The following is a 24,784-nucleotide window of genomic DNA, read 5'->3' as shown; positions in this document are numbered from 1 at the left end:
GATCAAACCCAGGGCCTTGCACTCGCAAGGCAAGCACTCTACCAGCTGAGCTATCTCCCCATCCCTAGATCATCCTTTCTAAACACACATTCTCCTAGTCAACAGCTTGAGTTTCTATGCATCGGTACTTAACACAACTGAGTGGACACAGGAATCCTGGAGACGACTCTTTAATAACTAGATACATACAAAGCATCCTCATCCATACATATTCACTGAAACAATCTATAAAAACACGAGTCAATGAAAACTTGTATTCAAACAAATTAAACACGCTATACTTCAGGTTTTTTTGTTTTAGTTTTATTAGATGGACACAATACCTTTATTTATTTTTATGTGGTGCTGAGGATGGAACCCCGTGCCCACACATGCAAGGCAAGTGCTGAGCTACAACCTCAGCCCCAACACACTACACTTATTACTTGTGCTCTGCCTTATAAAAACCATAGTGACTGATATGCTTGTAATCATATCATCACCAACCTACCCAACAGGCCAAACCAGATGACTGCTCTCTGCTTATCAGACTGCGTACTTCTCTGAAGTCCATTCGTGCCAAATGGCAAACGACCTCCCCCAACAGACAAACCCAGCAGCTCCCCACACTATGGCCTCAGCTGCACCACACTCACTGTGCTAAGACGGCGGTGACGAGCCAGCCTGTTTCTCAGTGATGAGCTGTACAATGGCAGGCTGAAACCTCAGGGGGTGATTCACGGACACGCCATTGAACAGCAGCAAGTGTTCCCAACGGGGGACAGTTTGATCCCCAGGCCCAAGTCACAGGCCCCAGGAGAGGGCATTCTCTCTGCTGCTGCTCACTTGCAACGACCTACGACCTACGGCCTCTGAAGACCAGGGCAGAGAGCATCAGGGTGAGGCTGGGAAGAACAGGAAGGCACAGGACCGGAGTCTCCGTTTCTGGTAAGAGGAGAGGCGTCCTACGCATGGATAATCCCCCCGTGAACTTTCTGAAACATCATGTGATAAATTTGATGACCTAATTCTCATTAGCCTCTGTTCACCAGCACTGAAAACTCATAAAAGAAAATTGAATTTCATTTAAAATTTATCACGGATAATATACTACTGAGGGTTAAAATTATCCTTTGATTTTCATCTTACAGTTTTGAGAAAAAAGGCAAAAAACATAAGACAATACAAGTGACAGGGCAGAGTTCCACAATTTACACAGCTTCTTCAGGAGCACATTACCTGCATTTCTAGAACCTGTTTTGGAGGGGGCGCAGGAGGACTGGCCTCTCCCTCAGGCAGGGGTATATTAGCTCTAGTAATTTCCTGCACCAGATACACTGTGAAAATAAAAGTTAAACCAATTAGACACAAACACCATAATCCACTTCAGTCAGAACACTGTAAATCCCAACCTTCTAAATGTACAAAAATCGTGCCTGTTCCAAATGATTCATGAGTCACTCTTACAACTCTGTCCAAAGATCTACAAAATAATGCTGCCAAGAGATACCAGCAAAATAAACAATAATCTGGACAAACATTTGCTGAAATTCCCCCAATTATTTTCATTTCCCATACCAACTGCAGGAGTCTTTGAGGCCTTGTACCTGTAGAATAAGGCGGAAGGATAGGGACATGCTTAAAGAGCAGAAATAACCCAAGTGACAGGCCTGTGACAACCCCACAGAGCCAGCAGTGGCTTCTCTGCAGAGGTGCTCAGGAGGAGATGGATGTCCACGGAGACAGTCATGGCTTGTAGAGCAGAAGCACTGGGAGACTGGGCAGAGCCAGGCTCTCCCGCACCCCCAGCAGGCCCTGCTGCCGAGTTAGGGCCATCTGTCCACCTCACTGATGAAGGTGAGAGCTAGATCTGCGGAACTAGTACACCAGCCAGACTTCACTGACTTTCTTTAGTTCCTATTTTCAATTTCATGAAGAGTCCTTTTCCTTAGGATAAAAGTCACAATACCCGGTAAAGTCATTACTAGACATGGTGTTTCGAAAAGGAAGGAAATGGAGAGAGGAGAAAGGAGGAATAAAAGCAAATATATCTTACCAGAAAGATAATGAAGAAAGTACCAGGTTCAAGAGGTTTCTAGAGATGGATGCAAACTGTTCAAACCAACTTATTACTCAACTAACTTGAGCATTCCTTTTTTATTGCTTCAAGTCTATGTATTTTTTAAAGCATTTAGCTACAGGAAGTCCTGGACACGTCTAACACATCATGACCTTTGCTCTGCCTTTAAAAACCTTATTTCCAAAATACAACCTATCCAGTGACTCACCATGATATCACTTTAATGTACACAATCCACATGGGTCACCAGGACCTCTGGCAAGATGCAAAGGAATAGATTTCAGGTAACTGGAAGTTATTCTTAGTGCTAAAATACCCAGTTGAAAACATAAACCCACAATGATGATCAGATATTAGAAATCATTCCAAAAATCATATTCTCCCCCCGGCCCCATGTTTTCTGTTCATCCTTCTAAAATCAAGTTTTGTACTTTAGTCAACTATCTGTCACTTTTCCCGGCTAAGTCAGAATGTGAAAGCTTGACTTGATAATGACTATTCAGGCTAAGATTTTTTTTTTTGGTACCAGGGATTGAACTCAGGGGCACTTAACCACTGAGCTGCATCCCCAGCCCTTTTTTGTATTTTATTTAGAGACAGGGTCTCGCTAAGTTGCTGAACCTGGCTTTGAACTTGTGATACTCCTGCCTCAGCCTCCCAAACCGCTGGGATTACAGGTGTGCACCACCATACCCGGCTCTTTGGCTAAAATCTTAAAGCACTACCTAGCCAGGTGTGGTGGGACACGACTATAATCCCAGCAACTCAGGAGGATCACAAGTTTGAGAGCAGCCTCAGCAATTTAGTGAGGCCCTGAGTAACTTAACAAGACCCTGTCTCAAAATTTAAAAAAATTTTTGAAAGGGAGGTTGGGGCTGAGGATGTGGTTCAGTGTTTAAGTGCCCCTGGGTTCAATCACTGGTACAAAAAAAAGGGAGGGGCAGGGAAGCCCTAAACTAACTTCTTCCCAAAAGAAGCCCAGAGAAAACAAAAGTGATTGTCAATCAAGTTACCTGCCACTTGTCTCCGTTTCTCAACATGGTTTTAAATTAATATATTAACACACATGCAATGTTGTTAAGTTATAAAAAAACTACAAGGTGCTGGTTAAATAAATCATGGTACATTAATACAGAGATAGACCATGTAGTCATCAAAAATGATGGGTCGCTCAATGTTTATGAACATCAAAAGATGTTACAGTAAGTGCTATGAAGTAGAAGACAAGGCTGAAAACAAAATAACCTACCATTAGGCACATAAGTCCTTACTTTTATAGATGCATAATAAAAAAGAATGGAAAAACAAAATACCTACATAACAGTGATTACATCTGACTTATAAAATATGAACAATTTTATTTTTCCTTTCTCCTTGTCTATATTTTCTAATTTTTCTAAAATGAACAAGGTTTGCTTACATAAAAATAATCATGTACATTATTAAAATTGGAAAATTAACATACCCAATATTCGTTCTAGTTCTTCACACCTCTTCACCTCACCAACAAATTTTCTTTGAAAAGAACTTACATTCTGGTTGAGCTGAGGAAAAGATGAGAATTTTGCTTTGAATTTCTAAAATTTAAAAACAGATTTTTTTTTCTTTTTTCTTTTATTTATTTACCATTACTTGGGAGGAGGGTGCTAGGGATCAAACCCAGGGCCTCAAGCAGGCTAAGCATGCACTCTTACCACAGAGCTACTCCCCAACTCCCAAATTTTTTATATTATTGGCAAGATTTGGGGGGAAATACACCCACGGATATTACTGAACAAGAATAAAAGCTGCCATGACTTTTTTGGACAGTGATTTGGCAACTGCTGATCAAAAGGAGCCTGAAAAATATCCCTTGGCCTAGAACTATCCTGTGAGAAATTTAACTTCAGGGAGAAAAAAAAAATCGACATGGACAACATTTTTTAAAAACATCAACCTTCAGGTTAGAAAAACATGCTAACTTAAAAATCCAACAACAGGAAATTATTCAAAGAAACAGATTAGCTCTACCCCAAGGAAAATGACAGCAATATAAAGGAACAATCCTCTGACACTTGACAACCGGGAAGACTTGAGAAACAGGACAGGACGTGAAGGAGTCAAGCAGACAGGACTCGGGCTGTAGGATCCCCCATTGAAGAGTCCAGAATGGGCAGGGTGAGTGGGTGCCTGAGCTGGCGCAGGAATGGAGGGGTCTCATGGGGTGAAGGAGTGTTCTAAAGCTGGACTGGGCCCATGGCTGCATGAGTTGCTTTCTAAAAATCCAATGTGTGGCATCCTTGAAACAGGTGAATTTTGTGATAGGCCTCAATAAAGCTGCCCACAAATCACTGTTCGGTCACACAACTGATAACGATGCACTTACTAAAACTGTTCTTTTAAATGACCAGGTATTTGATATTAGGAAATTATTATTAAAGTATTCAGCTACAATAATGGTATCATGGCTGGGATTTTTAAGTCCTTAAAGCGATACTTTCTGAAGTTGTGAACCCTTGAATGTGCTTATAGTGACCTGCCTGATTCAGTAGGACTGAGTGGAGGGCTAAAGCAAGTGGCTACTCATTTCGTCCCCAGTGTGGATGTGTGGGTTCCCAATGCCCTCGATTCTACTGTGCTTCTTATAACACAAAACTTAAAACAATTAACAAATTGTAAAAACCACTTAATAAAATTAGGAAATTAGTCCGATTTGTATAAGTGAAAAGCAAATTAAAGATATTTTCCCAGTGGGCTGGGGATACAGCTCAGTTGGTAGACAGCATGACCTACATGCACAAGGCCCTGGGTTCAGTCCCCAGCACCACCAAAAAAAAAAAAAAAAAGATATTTCCCCAGGCTAGGTGTGGTGGTGCACACCTGTAACCCCAGCACCTTAGGAGGCTGAGGCAGGAGGATCACAAGTTCAAAGTCTGCCTCGGCAACCTAGCAAGGCCCTTAGCAACTCAGTGAGACCCTATCTCCAAATAAAACATAGAAAGGGTTGGGGGTGTAGCTCAGTGGTTAAGCACCCCTGCGTTCAATCCCCAGTACCAAAAAAAAAAAAGACTCGCCCAGAAGAAAGATAAAAATTCTATTGTTTATTAATTCTCGCTCACTTCCACTAACCTAATGAATCAGATATTACCCTGTTTCTACAGGACTGAGAGCTTTGGTAGGAAGCCATGTGCCAGAGGCTGGATCAAAGGACACTACTTCTCAGGGTCATTTTTCTTTCTTAACTCTAATTGAACATTACAGATCTATGAAGAGCAGAAAGTGTGTGACAAGGCACACTTCTGTGGCAATAGTACAAACACAACTGGAATTTGACACACCACCAGCAGCCACTTGCAAATACTGCTATTCTGCTGTGGGTCGTGTTACAAAGTTCGGATTTTTTTTTCCTTTTTAGGGTGGCAGTTCAAATCTAATAGCATAAAGTACATTTGTCTTTTTTTTTTTTTTTGGTACTGGGGGCTGAACCCAGGGGTGCTTTACCACAGAACTACATCCCCAGTTCTTTTTTATTTTGAGACAGGGTCATGCTAAGTTGTTGAGGCTAGCTTCAAACTTGGAATTGTCCTGCCTCAGCCTCCCTCGTCTTAACACGGATTCCTTCTAAGACCAGCATTTCACCTAGAAGACCAGGCAGAGGAGCCCTGTGCCGGGTACTGGAACTCCCAATGGACTTGGAGCTCCAGCAGATAAGGGACCGGAGAGGAAAACTGTGCTCAGCAAGGATCCTTACAACAGGGAGCCGCCCCCACCTCCCGGATCCCTACCCTAGCTGCACAACCTTTTTCTTCCAGGTCTGCCCACTGGCTGTTGCTATTGAAATCCTTGACCTGCTCGCTTCCCGTCATGAGGGCTACTAAAAAAGTCTAAGCGAGCCAGAAAGGACTGACATCAGACTCCACCCAGTGAATGCAGAGTTGGTCAGAAACACCCCAAAGAAGTGAGAAGAGCTGTGGTGGGTTGTCGGCACCCACAAAGGCACACTGAAAACCTAGCACTACCCAGGAAGGCCTTAGTTTTATTTTCCTTCTGGAAAAAAAAAGAACTTTCTTTTTCTTTCACTGATCTGAGTATATAGTCCATGACCTCACGTAACGGCACTTAATGAAACCTGAATCTCTGTCAATTAGAGCATTTGTTCAAACCTCTAAGACTGAATTATGGTGCCTTGGTTTGAATCCGAAGAGGGTGGAACAAATCTACCTGTTGCAAAGAAAGCAGTCTGTTACCCTTGCTACTGCGACTACAGTCTGGTCCTTGGGGGTACTCCCACAGCACTGCACCTGACAGCTGAGCAGGGAGCTCCAGGAACCAGGAAGAGCACTGCACTTTGCCTACAGCCTCACCTGTCACTCAGGAGCTTCTCCCTGGTATTGTAACCACATTAGGTGTCCAACCCAGGGATCCCTAATATCAGATACTAGGTAGGGGCCTTCTCTTGTGAAACTAAGGGAAAAAACAGGAGATGAAAGTGATAGTTCAAAAGATGGTGTTGGCCAGAGTGAATTTCAGTTCCACCAAAATGAGGTCCTGCTAACAGTCTCACGTCCACACTGTTCTTTTCCTCCATAGAGAAGTGCTCATAAGAAGAGTGTGTTTATTCTGTCCCCTCCCCAGACTGTGAGCTCCAAGGACACGGGACTTTGGTTGCCTTGCTCACGTTTGGTCAGCACCAAAAACAGTACTTGACCATAGCAGGCGCCCAATAAAAGCTTGTTCATTCATTCAACAAATGCCTGTTAGTGCCAACAAATGCCAAGGGCTGTGCTAAGGCTTGGGGAATGAGGAGAGAACAAGTCGGGCAAGGTCCTCACCCTCAGAGGCTGGCAGTTCGTGGTGGAGACAAACAATAAACAAATAAGTGGACGCACAAACAAGCGTTTCTTATTACTGGTCGGGGAGAAAGCCTCCACTCCAGATGCTGCCTGGGTCCTGGTCCTCGGCACACCAGGGTGTGCACCACATCAGGCAACACAGTAGACAAAACCTCTTCCAGGAGCAGGTGCCCTGGAGGGTCTGTGCTCTTCCTGTGCCCTCCACCGGGCACCCCCTTCCCCCGCTCCGTCCGTTCGGGTTTAACACAAAGGCCACCCCCTCCGAGAGGCCTTCCTTGCCCACCCCTTCCAAAACACCTGGCACCGAGTCTCGGGGCACCGTCCCGCCTTACTCTACAGAGAACACCTTCCGGCTAGGGTGCCCCCGCCTCCACGTTCCCGAAGGGCTCCCCGAGCCTCGGCCAGGCTGCTCCGCTGCGCCGGGGCATCCGGCGGCGGGACCCAGGCGCGGACGGCTGCGGGCGACCCCAACTGGCCGCGCAGAGCCGCCGCGCGGAGATCCGGCGGCCGGTGGGCCAGGGCGGAAGCCGGGCGGGCGACACTCACGTCTCGGAACTGGACCAGGCCCTTCTCGCCCAGCGCGCTGAGGCACTCGTAGGCCGTGCCGGACTGCAGAAAGAGCTGCGCCAGGCACATGGGCTCGCTCCGGAACAGGGACCCCATGGCGGGCGGCCCGCGCCCGGGGGGGCCCGGAGGGGCCCGGCGGAGGCGGCGGCTCCGGCCCCGCGGGCGCGCACGGTCAGCCGGGGCGGCCCGGGCCTCCGGCTCCTCCTGCGGCCTGGCCGTGGCCCGGCACCATGGGCTCAGCTGCAGCGGGCGCCCGCGTCCTGCCACCGCGGCCGCCGCTCCAGCCGCCGCCGGCGCGCAGCGAGGCCCCGCCCCGCGCCGTGGCCGGTTCCGGTTCCGCCTCCGCCTTCCAGCCAATGGAAGCCCGCGGTTGCGACTGCCCTCCCCCGCAAGCCAGCCAATAGGATCCCGGAGTCGCGGCCGCCCGCCCCCGCCGACCAGCCAATGGGAGCCCGAGTTGTGGTCTCCCGCCCCGCCCGCGCAAACCCGAGAGGCGCTACCCGCGCTCCGCCGCTCGCCTCTTCCTCCGGGGTTTGAGGAGCGAAGCTGAAGCTCGTCCGCTTCAGGTACTCGGCTCTGCGGTCTTGAGCGAAGTTACAGAGGGTGCAGCCATTGTCACAGCCTTAGGACACCCCAGAAAGATTCCTCCTGCTCGGTCGCGGTCAGTCCCCTTCCCACGCGCCCAGCCCGGTCACCGAGCACGGCCTCGTCCGCGAAGAGCCGCGGGCGCTGGAAGTGTGCTGCCCACGGAATCGGGCAGTGTGCGGCGCCTGCGATCCGCCCGCCCCTCCGCGAGCCTGCACGCAGCAGCTGCGCGGTGGCGCGACAAGAGGCCGACGTCCGATGCGCGTCCGCTTGAGTCTCTGCTTCTCTCACTGCATTCGGAACGAAATCCAGGCTGCGTACCAGGCCAGCGAGACCCCGCCAGAGCCGGCCCGCGCCGCCCCCGACTCTCCCCCACCGCCTGCCAGGAGCCCTCGGCTCGGCCACACCCGCCCTCCTGCTCCTCCCAGGCCGGTGCCTGGAACCCCGCGCTCCGGACCTTCTGGACGCTGGCTTGTTCAGTGCCCGCTCGGTTGGAGCCTGCTCCGAGGAGGGCCCCTGACCCAGAGGTAGCCCCCGCCCACCCCGTCACACCTGTTCGTCCACCATCCCGAATCGTCCTGCCTGCGTGTTTACTGCCCCTAGGGTGGAGACGACCAGAGACGTGTCCCAGCCGCTGTGGCGTCCCCAGGACGCAGCACGCCGCCGCCGTACTCAGTTGAAACATGCTCTTCCATGCTGCGGATTGAACCCAGGGCCCGAGGGAATGCGAAGCACAAGCTCCACCACGGAGCCTCACCCCAGCATCGGGGCCGTAGGACTCAGAAAAGTCAACACCACGGAGGACGCGCCCTAGATCCACCGCAGGCCAAAGTGCGTCTTCCCAAACCAAGCCCACAAAATAGGCTAAGGGTCGTCATCGAAAACCATGTTCCTATTTTAGTTGTTTATTTAGGGCTGGGGATTGAATCTTGGAGAGCTTACTGAGCCCCAGCCACCCCCCCTTTTTTTTTTAATTTATTTTGTGATGTTTCACTAAATTGCTTAGGGGTCTCACAAAATTGCTGAGAAAAAAACATTTTATTTTTAATGTTAAAAAAAAAAACATGACTCCCATAGCCAATCACATTTGATTTCTTATAAACTTGAAAGTAGGGGTCTGCTTTAACAAAATATGCAGTCTTTGGCTTATATTAAATTATATTCACCCCAATTTTTATCTTCTTTCCTATGTTATTCCTGTTCACCCCCCATCTTTCCTCAGTGATTTGATTTGCATTTTTGTATTACATGCGGGTACTCTGGATCAGAACCCAGGACCTCACACATGCTAGGCAAGCACAGAGCTCCACCCCAGCACCAGTACTACATGCATTTTTAAGGTTTTATGCATTTCCTAATCCTTTCTCAGGAATATGGGAAAGTAACCAAGACAAACATATAAAAATTAAAAATAAGACTGATCTGATATAAATAAAAGCCCTGTGACCTTAGTAATCTGTGATAAGCTAAAATTTCTAACATTTATTTACACAGTTGATCTTCTCAACTATGCACTTGACTCAGGCCAGACCAGCAATGGGAATGGTCACTCTGCTCACTGTGAACACCTGGACAACCACATGAATGAGTGAAACTCACAGAACTCTTCAAAGGAATTCTCTACAAAAATAAAAATCAATTCCTTTATTAAAATATTGTAGAGAGGCATGTAAGACTGCCACAGTCACTGGAGCATGGGGGCTGCAATCAGGAAGGGGACTTAGCCGGTGGTGGTTGAGTGCCCAGCTTTGCTGTTCTGGTCCAGGGGTTGCTCAGGAACACAGCCACCAGGAAGAGGGACACCAACAGTAAGCCCTTGGCAATGCACTGGGCATAAGGTTCCCCTGGAAGATGATGGGAAAAATAAGTAATGTTGGTTCTTAATTTTTTTGTAAGTATTTAGTTGGAAGTAAGTTAAGCCATTAATAATAATATAATTTTTAAGCACATTGGCAGTACATTTTTCCTTTTTAAACCTTCTTAAGTTGTCTGTGACATTCACATGTTTTTTTAAATTTTTTAATTTCTGTAACATGATTGATAATCATTGCAGAAACCTGTTTCACCCTACCTTGATAATGCCGGGTTAATGGATACAGAAGCTGTGGCCAACACACTGCATTTCTATTACAGTCGTACTCTGTAAAATTGATCTGGAATCTACAAACATTTCACAAGGTCACAATAAGTGAAAAGCATCAAAATGTGATTAAAGGAATAAACTATTTTCAAATATAAATTTCTCTTTCTCCTTACAATGTTAACTAGGTCAGCAAATGGATTACCTCGTCAGGGGTCGGGGTATCTGTGCAGGTATTTTAACGAACCGGACTGATGCACTGATAGGGAACAGGTCGGCCTTTTCTTCACAAGTAAGCCCACACTGGTACTGCCAGTTCACTGTGGAGAGCCTGCACGGAGAGACAGGCAGAGAACGTGGCCGTTACTCCCCTCCAAGCCTTCAGAACACGGGGTCATGGTGGCATTATATACACTTTAAAATACAGGCACACAGGAGCCTCACACACCTCCACCACCTGCAATCACCCGCCTGTCCCAGCTCCCTCCGCGGCCATTTCACCCAGGTGCTTGTAAAGGCGACTTGTTGGTCTCAGACAATATAATAACCAGCAGCAGCAGCAGCAGCTGTCCACTGGGGCGTCCCCTGCTGAGCACAGCACTGCAGGACCCTCGGGGCAGCACTCCTGAGTGGGTTTGGTGGTTATGGTGGTCAGCCTCCCTCCCTTCTGCCTGCCAAGCATTCCTTCCCCTTTCTTCTGGTAACTATGCGCACCTTGCCTTGAAGAACCACCACATCCACACTCAGAGGCACCCGCCAGAACCTAGGGCTGGCCCACCACCTGAGCCTAGCCAATCAGAGCTTGCTACTGCCCCAGCCAGAGGGATTGGTTCAGCAGGGAGCATGTGGCCCAAACGGAGCCAATGAAAGTCTGCCCAGGCCTTTTCTGCGGCTCTCCACTGGAGTTGCTGAACTGATGCAAGGAGTTGTCCGGGCTCCTCTTTACCCTCTCTTTTCTGTCTTTGTTCCTCTGCAGCACTGGGGGTGGAACCCAGGGCCTCGCGGGTGCTAGGCAAGCGCTCTACCATTGAGCTGCACCTGGCTCCCTTTGCCATCTCTTGAGGATGGCTTCCCAGAGAATGAAGCCAACCAAAGGGAAAAGGATCCAAGAGGTGAAGAAGACCCTGACCACAGGAGAGCCATGAACCACAGATGAGCTGTGTGTTGACTTTTCCAAAACGCACCCTGTTTTACTTAATGGGACCATGTCATTTAAAACCAATAGAGGACTGGTATTTAAAGGTGTTATCAGATTTGTCTACTGCGACCACCTGCAGTCTGCCAGCATATCGACTACTGTTTGAGTGCAGATTGCTCACTGTCTGGCACCTACCATTGGCCATTTGCCTGCCGCTTGCCTGTCCATTGCCTGCCTTTCACATACCCAACACCCACCATCTGAGGTTCACCTCCCGATTGTCCTACAGCAGTCAGCAGACAGACCGCAGACCGCCAGTGGAGCACCAGCTGCCTGCTGTTGCCTGGAAGTTCACTGCCACAGTACCTGCAGGTTTGGTTACACATGCCATTTGAGACAACAAAATGACTTGTGGGACCCCTGGCTGGACTGACTGAGCCCCGTCTCCAGGATCCTCAAACTGACCGATCACTCCCTGCCTCTGGGGCCCTCACATCCACTGACTGCTCACCGACACTAGGAACCCCAGACCAACTGACTGCGCCCTACCAACAGAACCCCTGCCCGACCAACCACGCCCCGCCTCCAGGACCTCAAGCTGACCACACCCACACCCGTGAGCTGCAGCTCCCCATTTGCCAACACATTTGGAAGCCAGAGCGGCCATCTTGGATAATCATGGAAGCTGTATCTCCCATCTTTAGGTGGGGCAAATCCCATCCTGAGACGCCTGCTGCAGGCTTGAAGCTCATTGTCAGGTACCTCTCATGCATCAGGCTACTGAACACTGGGAGGTTTTAACACTATATAACAGTTATAGTGTAGATTTTCTTTCTTCTCCTTATTGAACAATTTTAAGTTTTTATTTCTTTACTTTTCTCGCTGTCTTTTCCTTTTGTTTACCTGTTCCCACAGAGTCTCTTTCTCCCTTTTCCCATGCTAATAACCGACTTCTTTTGATTACACTTTCACTCTATGATCTAGAACTTCTATATATTCTTTTCTTATTCCATTAACCGTTACATCCTACACCCCTCCACATCCTCCTTGTCCTCATTAGAAACTGTAGACATTATTGCAAATCTATTTGTTATACTGAAGATAATAATTGAACTCATTCTGTTTATTATGACAATATTGTTAACATCCTCATAGGGGCTATTTGGTTTAGGGTTGCATATTGTTTGTACTGGGCACTGCTAATATTGATCTCCCCCTTAAAGAAAAGGTTTTGGAAGCCTATAGGGCCACTATAAGCCTACACAGGGGAAACTACAATACCCCAGATCTGCACTGCTAGAGGGGAAGATACATGAACAAAATGAAAAAACAAGGGAAGAAAACGATCCAAACAAATCCAAATTCTATATTAATAGAATCCAGTGACAGTATGATAGAAGAAATGTCAGAAAAGGACTTCAGATTATACATGATTAAAATGATTCATGCGGCAAATGATAAGAGAGCAAATGCAGGCAATGAATGATCACTCCAATAAGCAGTTGAAAGAGCAACTGCAAGAAGCAAAAGACCATTTCAACAAAGAGATACAGATTCTCAAAAAAAAACAAACGGAAATCCTTGAAATGAAGGAAATAATAAACCAAATAAAAAACTCAATGGAAAGCATCACCAACAGACTAGACCACTTGGAAGACAGAACCTCAGGTAATGAAGACAAAATATTTAATCTTGAAATTAAAGTTGCCCAGAGAATAATGAACAGAATCTCCAGGAACTATGGGACATCATGAAAAGTCCAAATTTAAGAATTATTGGGATTGAGGAAGGCACAGAGATACAAACCAAAGGAATGAGCAACTTATTCAATGAAATAATATCAGAAAATTTCCCAAACCTGAAGAAGGAAATGGAAAATCAAATACAAGAGGCTTACAGAACACCAAATGCACAGAATCACAACAGATCCACACCAAGGCACAGTATAATGAAAATGCCTAACATACAAAATAAAGATAGAATTTTGAAGGCTGTGAGAGAAAAGCATCAGATTACATATAGGGGAAAATCAATACAGATATCAGCAGATTTCTCAGCCCAGACTCTAAAAGCTGGAAGGGCCTGAAACAACATATTTTAAGCTCTGAAAGAACAGGGTTGCCAATCAAGAATCCTATACCCAGCAAAACTAACCTTCAGATTTGAAGACAAAATAAAATCCTTCCATGATAAACAAAAGTTAAAAGAATTTACAAATAGAAAGCCTGCGCTACAAAATATTCTAAACAAAATATTCCATGAAGAGGAAATGAAGAACAACAATGTAGGTCAGCAAAGGGAGGAACTACCTTAGAGAAAAACCACTCAAAGGAGAAACCAAGTCAAGTTAAAAAACAAAAATAAGCCCAAATGACTGGGTATACAAATCATGTCTCAATAATAACCCTGAATGTTAATGGCCTAAACTCCTCAATCAAAAGACATACACTGGCAGATTGGATTAAAAAGAAAGACCCAACAATATGCTGCCTGCAAGAGACTCATCTCATAGAAAAAGACATCCACAGACTAAAGGTAAAAGGATGGGAAAAAACCTACCATGCACGTGGACTCAGTACAAAAGCAGGGGTTTCCATCCTTATATCGGATAAAGTGGACTTCAAGCCAAAGTTAGTGAGAAGGGATAAAGAAGGACATTTCATACTGCTTAAGGGAAGCATAAATCAGGAAGACATAATGATCGTAAATATTTATGCCCCAAACAACAGTGCATCCATGTACATCAAACAAATCCTTCTCGATTCCAGGAATCAAATAGACCACAACACAATAATTCTAGGTGACTTTAATACACCACTGTCACCACTGGATAGATCTTCCAAACAAAAACTAAACAAAAGAAACCATAGAACTCAATAACACAGTCAATAACTTAGACTTAACACACACATGTAGAATAGTCCATCCATCAACGAGCGAATTCACTTTCTTCTCAGCAGCACATGGAACCTTCTCGAAAATAGACCATATGTTATGCCACAAAGCAGCCCTTAGGAAATGCAAAAAAACAGAGATACTGCCTTGTGTTCTATCAGATCATAATGGAATGAAATTAGAAATCAAAACAAAATAAAAAACAAATTATTCCAACACCTGGAGACTAAATAATATGCTATTGAATGAAGCATAGATAACAGAAAACTTAAGGGAGGAGATAAAAAAATTCTTAGAGGTCAATGAGAATGACGATACAACATATCAAAATCTCTGGGACACTATGAAAGTGGTACTAAGAGGAAAATTCATTGCATGGAGCCCATTCCAGAAAAGAATAAAAAGTCAACAACTAAATGACCTAACATTACAGCTCAAAGCCCTAGAAAAAGAAGAATAGAATAACAGCAAAATAGTAGTAGACAGGAAATAATTAAAATCAGAGCTGAAATCAATGAAATTGAAACAAAAGAAACAATTCAAAAAATTGACAAAACAAAAAGTTAGTTCTCTGAAAAAGTAAACAAAATAGACAAACCCTTAGCCACACTAACAAAAAGGAGAGAGATAACTCAAATTACTAAAATTCATGATGAAACAGGAAAATATCATGACAGACACCACTGAAATATATAACATAATGAGAAGCTACTTTGAAAATCTATATTCCAACAAAATAGAAAATACCGAAGACATCAACAAATTTCTAGAGACATAAGCTCCTCCCAAACTGAACCAGGAGGACAGATACAATTTAAACAGATCAATATCAAGCAATGAAATAGAAGAAGCCATCAAAAGCCTACCAACCAAGGAACGCCCAGGACCAGACAGATTCTCAGCAGAGTTCTATAAGATCTTCAAAGAAGAACTCATTCCAATACTTCTCAAAGTATTCCAGGAAATAGAAAAGGAGGGTACCCTACCAAACTCATTTTATGAAGCTAATATCACCCTCATACCCAAATCAGGCAAAGACACATCAAGGAAAGAAAATTTTAGACCAATTTCCTTGATGAATATAGACACAAAGATCCTTAACAAAATACTGGCAAACCGTATCCAAAAACATATTAAGAAAATTGTACACCACGATCAAGTGGGGTTCATTCCTGGAATGCAAGGTTGGTTCAACATCTGGAAATCAATAAATGTAATCCATCATGTCAATAGACTTAAGGATAAGAATCATATGGTTATTTCAATTGACACAGAAAAAGCGTTCGATAAAATACAACACCTCTTCATGCTCAAAACACTAGAAAAAATAGGGATAGTAGGAACATACCTGAACATTGTAAAGGCTAAGCCCACAGCCAACATCATTCTTAATGAACAAAAACTGAAAGCATTCCTTTTAGAAAAGGGAACAAGACAGGGATGCCCTCTTTCACCACTTTCTATTCAACATCGTACTTGAAATAGCCAAAGCAATTAGACAGACTAAAGAAATTAAAGGGATATGAATAGGAAAAGAGGAACTCAAGCTGTCACTATTTGCTGATGACATGATTCTATATTTAGAGGATCCAAAAAACTCCTCCAGAAAACTTCTAGACCTCATCAATGAATTCAGCAAAATAGCAGGTTATAAAATCAACACACATGAATCTAAAGCATTTTTATACATAAGTGACGAAACATCTGAAAGGGAAATGAGGAAAATAACTCCATTCGTAATAGCCTCAAAAAAATAAAATACTTGGGAATCAATCTAACCAAAGAGGTGAAAGATCTCTACAATGAAAACTACAAAACATTAAAGAAAGAAATTGAAGAAGACCTTAGAAGATGGAAAGATTTCCCATGTTCTTGGATAGTCAGAATTAATATTATCAAAATGGCCATACTTCCAAAGCACTCTACAGATTTAACACAATTCCAATTAAAATCCCTATGACATTTCTCATAGAAAAAGAGAAAGCAATCATGAAATTCATCTGGAAGAACAAAAGACCCAGAATAGCCAAAGCAATCCTGGGCAGGAAGAGTGATGCAGGAGGTATCACAATACCAGACCTTAAACTTTACTATAGAGCAAAAGTAACAAAAACAGCATGGTACTGGCACCAAAATAGACAGGTAGACCAATGGTACAGGATAGAAGACATGGAGACAAACCCTTATAAGTACAGTAACCTCATACTAGACGGAGTTGCCAAAAACATACAATGGAGAAAAGATAGCCTGTTCAACAAATGGTGCTGGGAAAACTGGAAATCCATATGCAGTAAAATGAAACTAAACCCCTATCTCTCACCCTGTACAAGACTCAACTCGAAATGGATCAAGGATCTAGGAATTAGACCCGAGACTCTTCACCAAATAGAAAAAAAAGTAGGCCCGAATCTCCATCACATTGGCTTAGGACCAGACTTCCTTAACAAGACCCCCATAGCACAAGAAATCAAAGCAAGAATCAATAAGTGGGAGAGATTCAAACTAAAAAGTTTTTTCTCAGCCAAGGAAACAATAACGTGAAAAGAGAGCCTACAGAGTGGGAGAAAATCTTTTCCACACACACTTCAGACAGAGCACTCATCTCCAAAGTTTATAAAGAGCTTATAAAAATTTCGCCCAAAATACAAAGAACCCAATCAATAAATGGCTAAGGAACTGGACAGACACTTCACAGAAGATATACAGGTGATCAACAAATATATGAAAAAGTGCTCATCATACCTAGTAATTAGAGAAATGCAAATTAAAACCACCCTAAGATTTCATCTAACTCCATTAGAATGGCTACTATCAAGAACACGAGTTGTGGGCTGGGGAGATAGCTCAGTTGGTAGAGTTCTTGCCTTGCAAGCTTAAGGCCCTGGGTTTGATCCCCCCAGTACCGCCAAAGAACACAAGCAATAATAAGTGTTGGTGTGGATGTGGGGAAAAAAGGCACACTCATACATTGCTGGTGGAGTTGCAAGTTGGTGCAGCCACTCTGGAAAGCAGTGTGGAGATTCCTTAGAAAACTTGGAATGGACCCACAATTTGACCCAGCTATCCCACTCTTCAGTTTATACTCAAAGGATTTAAAATCAGCATACTACAGTGATGAAGCCACATCAATGTTCATAGCAGCTCAATTCACAATAGCTGGATTGTGGAACCAACCAAGATGCCCTTCAATTGATGAATGGATAAAGAAACTGTAGTATATATACACAATGGAATATTACTCAGCCATAAAGAAGAATAAAATTATGGCATTTGCTGGTAAATGGATGAAGTTGGAAAATATCATGCTAAGTGAAATAGGCCAAGCCCAAAAAACCAAAGGCCAAATGTTTTCTCTGATAAGTGCATGACAATATACAAGGATGGGGGGTGGCGGTGGGGAGAGAAGAATGAAGGAACTTTGGATGGTGTAGAGGAAAAAGGGGTGGGAGCATGTGGGGATGGAAAAACAGTAGAATGAAACAGACAGTATTTCCCTATATATATGTATGATTACAGAATGGTATGAATCTACATTGTGCACAACCATAGAAATGAAAAGTTGTACCCCATTTGTGTACAATGAATCAAAATGTGTCTGTAAATAAAAAATATTTTAATTAAAAAAAGGTGTTATGAACCTTTTATAGATGAGAAAAATATAGGTCAGGTGACATAAAGTGTTGCCCAAGGTCACAACACAGCTCACCAGTGGGGGAGCATGACTTAAACCTGCCTGTCTGCAGCCTGTCTCTCCCCCGGCAATGTTCTCTGATTAGCAAGCCAGTCACATTCATGCACTTGAGCGTGCCGAGAGCGCTCAGGAGCCCCTTTCACTCTGAACTCCCTGAAAAACCTTGCGTAACCCCTTACACCCAGCTCTAGAACTACTCGTGAGGGAAGTTTCCATTATAAACAGTTTATACATTTTCCATCTCTACATACAATCACATTGCTAATACTGCAATGTGTAAATAAACATGTGGATTATTTTTTAATTTCTTTCTTTTAGTTGTCGATGGACTTGTTTTTATATGCAGTGCTGAGAATCGAACCCAGTGCCTCACACAAGCTAGGCAAGTGCTCTACCCCTGAGCCACAACCCCAGCCCACAAGTGGATTCTAACTCAGCATTTCGCTATTCCGTGGCACACCCTCCACCCGGCTGACTCTCTCTAAAGTACCCTTATCCAAGAGGGGTCAGACCTGGTCTGGATGCCAAGTATATACTGCTGAACCACTCCTTCCACCACGCCAGCGTCAGCGATCAGGACGTGGACGTGGAGCTGAGCAGGAACGTCCAGGCAGATGCCAAGCGTGCTGCTAACAGGTGCGTCAGTGTGCGCATCAGGGGCATCCACACCTACAGAAACGGTAAGTGGTGCGTTTTTACAAGGGTTTAATGACAGTTTTCCAATGATATCGTGATACCAAAAAAAGGGAAATATTAGACAGTAATCACATTTATGAGGCTTCAAAGTCTAATAGATTCAGGTCGTCACTCCACCAACTGCTCAGGCCCTAAGTCTACGAACAGGTGCTAATTAACCAGAGTTGTTTAAAATGTTTCCTTGTATGTAAGTCAGTCACTGAAACTTCAAAAGTCCTGACCCACATAGCAAAGCCATAGTCCACCCAGTCTTTTAAAGGAAACACATAATTGCAGTTAAAGACCACCGAGTTGTTTTAGGGACATGTGATCCTAGTAAAGGCTGCATATGACATTTAAAATCCATCCTGACAACTTCAGCTGGCATGGGTTAAGCAGATGAAGAGTGATTTCCTAGGCTGTTGCCGCCAAGGTGACAGAACTACAAGAGAATAAAATTGAATGAGAAATTAGCTCCCCTTCACTTTGAAGACTGGCACTGGGAAAAATCAGCAACGAGGCGGTGGCACGTCTCCTGGCAACCCTGGAGGGGGTTTCTTGGTTCCTTCAGAGATCCCGAAGGTCCGCCAGGCACACTGGCGCACGCCTGTGATCCCAGTGGCTCTGGAGGTTGAGGCAGGAGGATCACGAGTTCAAAGCCAGCCTCAGCAACAGCAGGCACTAGGTAAGTCAGTGAGACCCTGTCTCTAAATAAAATATAAAATAGGGGCTGGGGAGGTGGCTCAGTGGCCGAGTGCCCCTGAGTTCAATCCCCATACACCAAAAAAAAAAAAGAGAGAGAGATCGATCCTGAAAGTTACTGCCACTATCCGTGATGTTGGACTTCCTCCTCCTCGACACACATGTCCCTGTCACTTCTCTTCTGTTTATCAACCAGGATTGGGGTTGCTCTTTGGCTTAGATGTGAAGAGAAGGTAACACTTCCACCTTGAAGGAAACAAAACGTCGTCACCTCTCTGGTGTAGCCCCACCAACCTGCTGCTCCAGGAATTCCCCAGGCCTTTCACTCCTCAGGTCTGTGCCTGACTCCTCCCTCCATCCCTCAGGGTCACGCCACAGCCCACCTTGCTGGCCTGAATGCCAGAGCCCAGGGTTTGAGAAGCCCAATCTCTAGGTTCTGGTGTGAGGATCACACTCTGGGCCTAGTGCTTCGGCACAGACCAGATGGGCAGGTGGGAGTATGAGACCCCACAGGACCCCGCCCCCCAGTTGGAAAAGGGGCACTTCGAGCTCACAAAGATGTTATACGATCCCAGTCATCCAAAGGGGACCAAGGAGGGTCGTAATCATGACTTTCATCTCAGCAGGGCTGGGGACAGAGCAGGAAGGCTTCTAGATGGGCCCTGGTGTGAACTCTGTGACTTTGGAAGATACACGGAAAGCAAAAGGGCAGAATCCAGAGAGCTGCTCCCCACTGGCCGGGTGGAGGAGGGACTATGAAGGCAGGTGCTATACTCAGTGAGCTCTTTGTAGCCTGACAAGGCAACGCCAGGGTGAGAGCAGAAGCCCCAAGACTCCCTACAAAATGGCCAGATGTTCCTGGTGTGCCACGGGGAAGAGGGAAGCAGCTGGGGCCCTGGACTTTGTTCTAACTCTGCAGAGACTCGCGGGTCAGAGGGCTCACGTTGGCCATGGGAAACCCCGTGAGCCAGAGCTCAGTGACTCCATGGGTATCTGGGGTTTGGAGGTGAACTCAGGCCTCTGGGCACCAGCGAAGTCCAGTTCACGTCCGCGCCCCCTGCACCCAGGCTCCTCCTCCTCGCTGAAACACTCCTGCCCCCAGCCCTGCACGTGCCTTTGGCCAAAGGCACTGGGCTAAGTCCTCCTGGGCTTCCAAGAGCCCTGCTGTCACCCCACCTGTCACACCTCCTCGTCCCTCTTCGTTTCTTCACACTCCATTACCATTCACCCACTCCCCGTTAAGGCGCATGTGTGATTCAGGGTCCCACAGAGCTGTGCAACCATGCCACACTCGGGATGCTTCTGTTTTCTGTTTTCTGTTGACTGGGGGAGGGTGGGTTTGGGTGCTGGGGTTGAACCAGGTCTCACTCGTTATCCAACCTCCAAGCTTCAGCCCGAGCCCCAGACGCAGGTTTAGAGCACCCCCGCAAAGAATCCTATTCCCATGAAGACTGCCCCCCTTCCTTCCAAGCCCGGCTCCCATCAATCTGTCTTCTATTTTATACATTTGCCTATTCTAAATATCGTATCATGTACGATGGACTCACACAGGACACAGTCTTCCTTTTCTTTTTTTGGGGGGAAAGGGGGTACTGGGGATTGAACCCAGGGGTGCTTAACCACAGAGCAACATCTCAGCCATTTCTATATTTTTTATTTTGAGACAGGGTCTCACTAAGCTTTTGAGACAGGATCTCACTAAGCTGATGAGGCTGGCCTTGAACTTGCAACCCTCCTGCCTCAGCCTCCTGAGCGGCTGGCATTATGGGTGTGCACGAGCAATCCTGGCAGGATGCAGTCTTTTGTGGCTGAGCTTCTTTCACTTAGCATCATGTCTTCACTTTATTTTAATTTGTAAAGTTGCTTTTATAAACAACAAATTCAATTTTCAAATGCCCGTGTTCCTGGAGAGTAACTACTGAACAAATGTCCAGTTAAGCTAGCAAAGAAAAGTGACCTACCAAATTAGGCTCTAATGCTACAACAGCATAGCGTCCAAATCACACAGCTTATGCGTACGTGGCTTTGACTTACGTATAATTTCCAGCCAGTCATCACTCAGATCGTGGTAATCAGAGTTGCCTCTCATGGCGACATGAGTTGCCTGTATTAGTGAATCAAGTCTTTTAACAACATTCTCCCTGCAAGAGAGTAAGACATTTCTCAGCCCACAGCAGGTCTTGTCCTGAGGTCCTTTCCCAGGAGAGTCCAGTTATACTTGTCAGTGCCCAGATAAAAATCTGCCAAGGAGCTGTCATTAAAATCTGACGAGGTTATGGAGTAATGCACTGTATTAAATAGGTAAGGGCTTGTCTATGTGGGTTGGATTACAGAAACTAATAAAAGTATTATCTAAATAATTAATCAAAGGAAAAAAAAAACCATCTGGGAGTCCCGTTTCTCCTTGATGCCTTCCCAGGATGGACTGTGCAGAGAGGGAGCACACACAAAAGCAATTTCTTACTTTGAGCTTAAAATGTTGGTATCATATAAGACATGGTTTGCAGCTGAGCACAGTGGCCATGCCTGTAATCCCAGTGGCTCAGGAGACTAAGGCAAGAGGATCACAAGTTCAAAGCCAGCCTCAGAAATTTAGCAACTTGGTGAGACCCTGTCTCAAAATAAAACAAAAAAAGGCTGGGGAGGTGGCTCAGTGGTTAAGCGCCCCTGGGTTCAACTCCTGGTAACAAAAAAAAAAAAAAAAATCTTGTAAGAAGGCATGCAAACAGAGCCATCATGGAACACCACCTCACATGCACTAGGATTCTTCGTTTTTGTTTTGGGTTTTCGTGGTGCTGGGGGTTGAACCCAGGGCTGCATGCTGGCTAAGCACACATTCTACCACTGAGCTCCTGAAGAACTGCTTTACCTATCTTCCTGATTTATTTTACAGGACTGAGGATTGAACACATGGCCTCATGCATGCTAAGCAAGCACTCTAAAACTGAGCTACGTCCCCAGCCAGGACAGTTATTTTTTTAAGAGAGAAAGCAGGATATGTTGTTGAGGCAGTAGAAAAATTCACACCCTCCTTTACTGCTGGTGGGAATGTCAAGTTGTGCAGCCACTATAGAACACAGTTTGCTGGTTCCTCAAAAGCCTCAACAGAGACTCACCATATGACCCAACACTTCCACTCCCAGGAATGCACTCAACCAAAAACGTTCAAACAGCTGCTTGGACCGAATGCGCATGGCAATGCTATTCACCAGCATCAAAGGTGGAGATGACCAGAACAGCCATGGGCAGGTGGATGGATGAACAGAATGTGGTCCACGTACTCAGTGTGGGGCGAGTCCGCCGTGCGAGGGAACCGAGTCCCGACACACGCCACAGCATGTTTACACCACTGGGACAAGCCAGGCAGAGTCACAGTGTCCGACTCCACTGACATGAAAGGCCCGGGCAGGCAAACCCAGAGACAGAAAGTGGGAAGTGCCAGAGGCTGGGGCGAGGCGGAAACGGAGGACTATGGAGCCAGTACAGGCTTCCTTTCTGGCTGATTTTTGAAACTAGACAGAGGTGTTGACTGCAACCCTCAAGAGTGCACTACATGTCACCAGACTGTTCACTTTGAAATAATTAATTAAAGAATTTTACCTCGATTTTTAAAAAAGAATGCTGGGCAAGGTGGTGCATACCTGTCATCCCAGCGACTTCGGAGACTGAGCAGGAGGATGGTAAATCCAGCCTGGACAACACGTGAGACCCGCCTCAAAATAAAATGTTTTTTTAAAAAGGCCCGGGGTGTGGCTCAGTGGTGGGGCACTTGCCTGGCATGCAGAGTCCCTGGGTTCACCCCACAGTGTACATTCAGATCCATAAACACACCTTCCAAATGCTACCTAGACGCTTAAGTGGAAGGTTCTCAATATACCACGTAACAGGGCTTAACTATTCAGTGTAATCACACCAATTGCTCCTGTTCCTGGCCCTTTTGCGAGTTCTCAGAGTATAAAGTTCAAACAACCTAAACAAACTTCAGTTCAGCAGCAAGCTTCGCTTAAATATGGAAGATGTGGCTTTCGTCTGAAGAAAGAGGAGAAAGAGGTCTGTTTTCCCTGATGAGGTCGCTCGAACCAACTCCAGTGCGAGTGGGTAACTAATTATCCATTTTTCCCTACCATTTTTACCAAGTTCCAATTCATTCTAATGTTTCATATGTTTTTAGTACTTGTAGTGAATTAATTTTATTAAGCAAATCATTCAAAACTGTGGATAAATTCTGTCAGTAAAACTCACCTGAGTTGAGTACAGTTTTCATTGATTCCAACTTCCAAGAGGCACCCAGAGAGTACATTTTCTCCAAATAAAATGGGTTTGAAAGTGGCTGATGTGCACAAACCCCTTCCAGCTATCAAAGAAAAAGAGTACCTTCTTACTGTTTTTGCCAAATCAAATTAAAGATCTACTTCAAAGTTTTTCCTGAAAAACAGAGAAAACAGTAAGTACAAATAAAGTTTCCAGTTTCACAAACTGCGATTACTGTTACTTTAATTCCTTCAAAGGCAGACGAAGGCTCCTTTCTGGACAGGGTCAGGGTTCTGTTGAGAACAGGGTGATATCTGTGCAGCTAGCTGTCTTAATTACCAGGATGCAGGCAGTTGCGACTGCTCCCTCAAAAGCCAATACAGCGCAAACAGGACTGCTGGGCCCCCATGCTTATCCAGGTTGTTAAGAAATATTTGCCTGAGAAATGTGCAGCTGCCTAGAAACCTTATCTATCAAGGACAGGGGGGCCTAACTGCAACTCATCTCCTGCACAGTTCACCCCTTCCCTCCTCCCTTCTTCCTCTAGGACCGTTCAGTTCTGGTGGGACCCAATGAGAATCAAATAGATTGGCAGGACCCAACCAGAGGAGGACTAATGTTTAGCTGTTCAAATGTTAACCAATTAAAAAGAGCACTGTAAACTGTTTGCCTTTCATTATAAAAGCCTGCTGAACAAAGGCTCAGGGCCTCTTAGCGTCACTGGTTACCGAGTGCGCGGAGGACCAGGCTCGAGCTTGCTAATAAATGACTCTTTGTTGCTTGCATTGATCGTGGTCTCTGGTGGTCTTTGTGGGGTCTCGAGCCGCTGGGCACAACAGTTCCTTCTGAACATGAACCCAGTGCCTCGGCAGGCAGGTGTGGGCAACTACCAGGGGTGCAGAGCCGGCCAGGGTGCACAAGGAGGCTGTTCTCAGCTCTTCTCAGCACCACAGGGACAACAGGTGACAGCAGTGGACAATGTTAACAGTCCTTTTTGAAGGACGGAAGCATGAAAAACAGCCTCTTCCTGTTCCAAACTACAGAAACCAATTTGGCCTTCAACTAATCGATTACTTGATTAGATCAAAGTATGGATATACATCTAGCTCTGGTTCACCAGGAAGCTTATCATAACGGCCGGATTACCTGGTTGCCAAAGGTGTAAAGTGGTAACGTTATTCATCCTGTCGGTATGAAGGGCTCGGACAGGCCTGCCAAGCTGGTAACCTAGACAAACACACGCGTGGGAATTAGCACCTTTCCTCAAGTTATTCTCAGCAAATAATGTGGGGGAGGATTACAGTGAAAG

The 24,784-nt window shown here is 45.5% G+C and overlaps 2 protein-coding genes across 5 annotated transcripts in view; both read right to left on the bottom strand.

Annotated features, from left to right (window-relative positions):
- The window catches only part of ATP6V0A2 (ATPase H+ transporting V0 subunit a2), a 34,180-nt gene extending 26,409 nt beyond the window's left edge, over positions 1-7,771 (bottom strand). Inside the window, exons 1-3 of the mRNA XM_079150469.1 lie at positions 7,438-7,771; positions 3,525-3,603; positions 1,219-1,316 (exon numbers count right to left, since the gene is read on the bottom strand). Of these exons, the coding sequence (XP_079006595.1) occupies positions 1,219-1,316; positions 3,525-3,603; positions 7,438-7,554 (294 nt within the window). The 5' untranslated portion in view covers positions 7,555-7,771. The remainder of the gene's footprint in view (positions 1-1,218; positions 1,317-3,524; positions 3,604-7,437) is intronic.
- Positions 7,772-9,655: 1,884 nt separating this feature from the next.
- TCTN2 (tectonic family member 2) overlaps positions 9,656-24,784 on the bottom strand; it is a 30,407-nt gene continuing 15,278 nt past the window's right edge. For all 4 annotated transcript variants that reach the window (XM_079150476.1, XM_079150478.1, XM_079150479.1 and 1 more), the window contains 7 exons: positions 24,622-24,702; positions 23,467-23,578; positions 21,259-21,365; positions 18,360-18,516; positions 10,329-10,454; positions 10,115-10,203; positions 9,656-9,887 (listed from right to left, as the gene is read on the bottom strand). In XM_079150476.1, the coding sequence (XP_079006602.1) occupies positions 9,751-9,887; positions 10,115-10,203; positions 10,329-10,454; positions 18,360-18,516; positions 21,259-21,365; positions 23,467-23,578; positions 24,622-24,702 (809 nt within the window). In that variant the 3' untranslated portion in view covers positions 9,656-9,750. The remainder of the gene's footprint in view (positions 9,888-10,114; positions 10,204-10,328; positions 10,455-18,359; positions 18,517-21,258; positions 21,366-23,466; positions 23,579-24,621; positions 24,703-24,784) is intronic.

The sequence above is a fragment of the Sciurus vulgaris genome (genome assembly GCF_902686455.1).
Source record: "Sciurus vulgaris genome assembly, chromosome: 8".
Lineage (NCBI taxonomy): Eukaryota > Metazoa > Chordata > Mammalia > Rodentia > Sciuridae > Sciurus > Sciurus vulgaris.
This window is presented reverse-complemented; position numbering and strand designations above follow the sequence as displayed.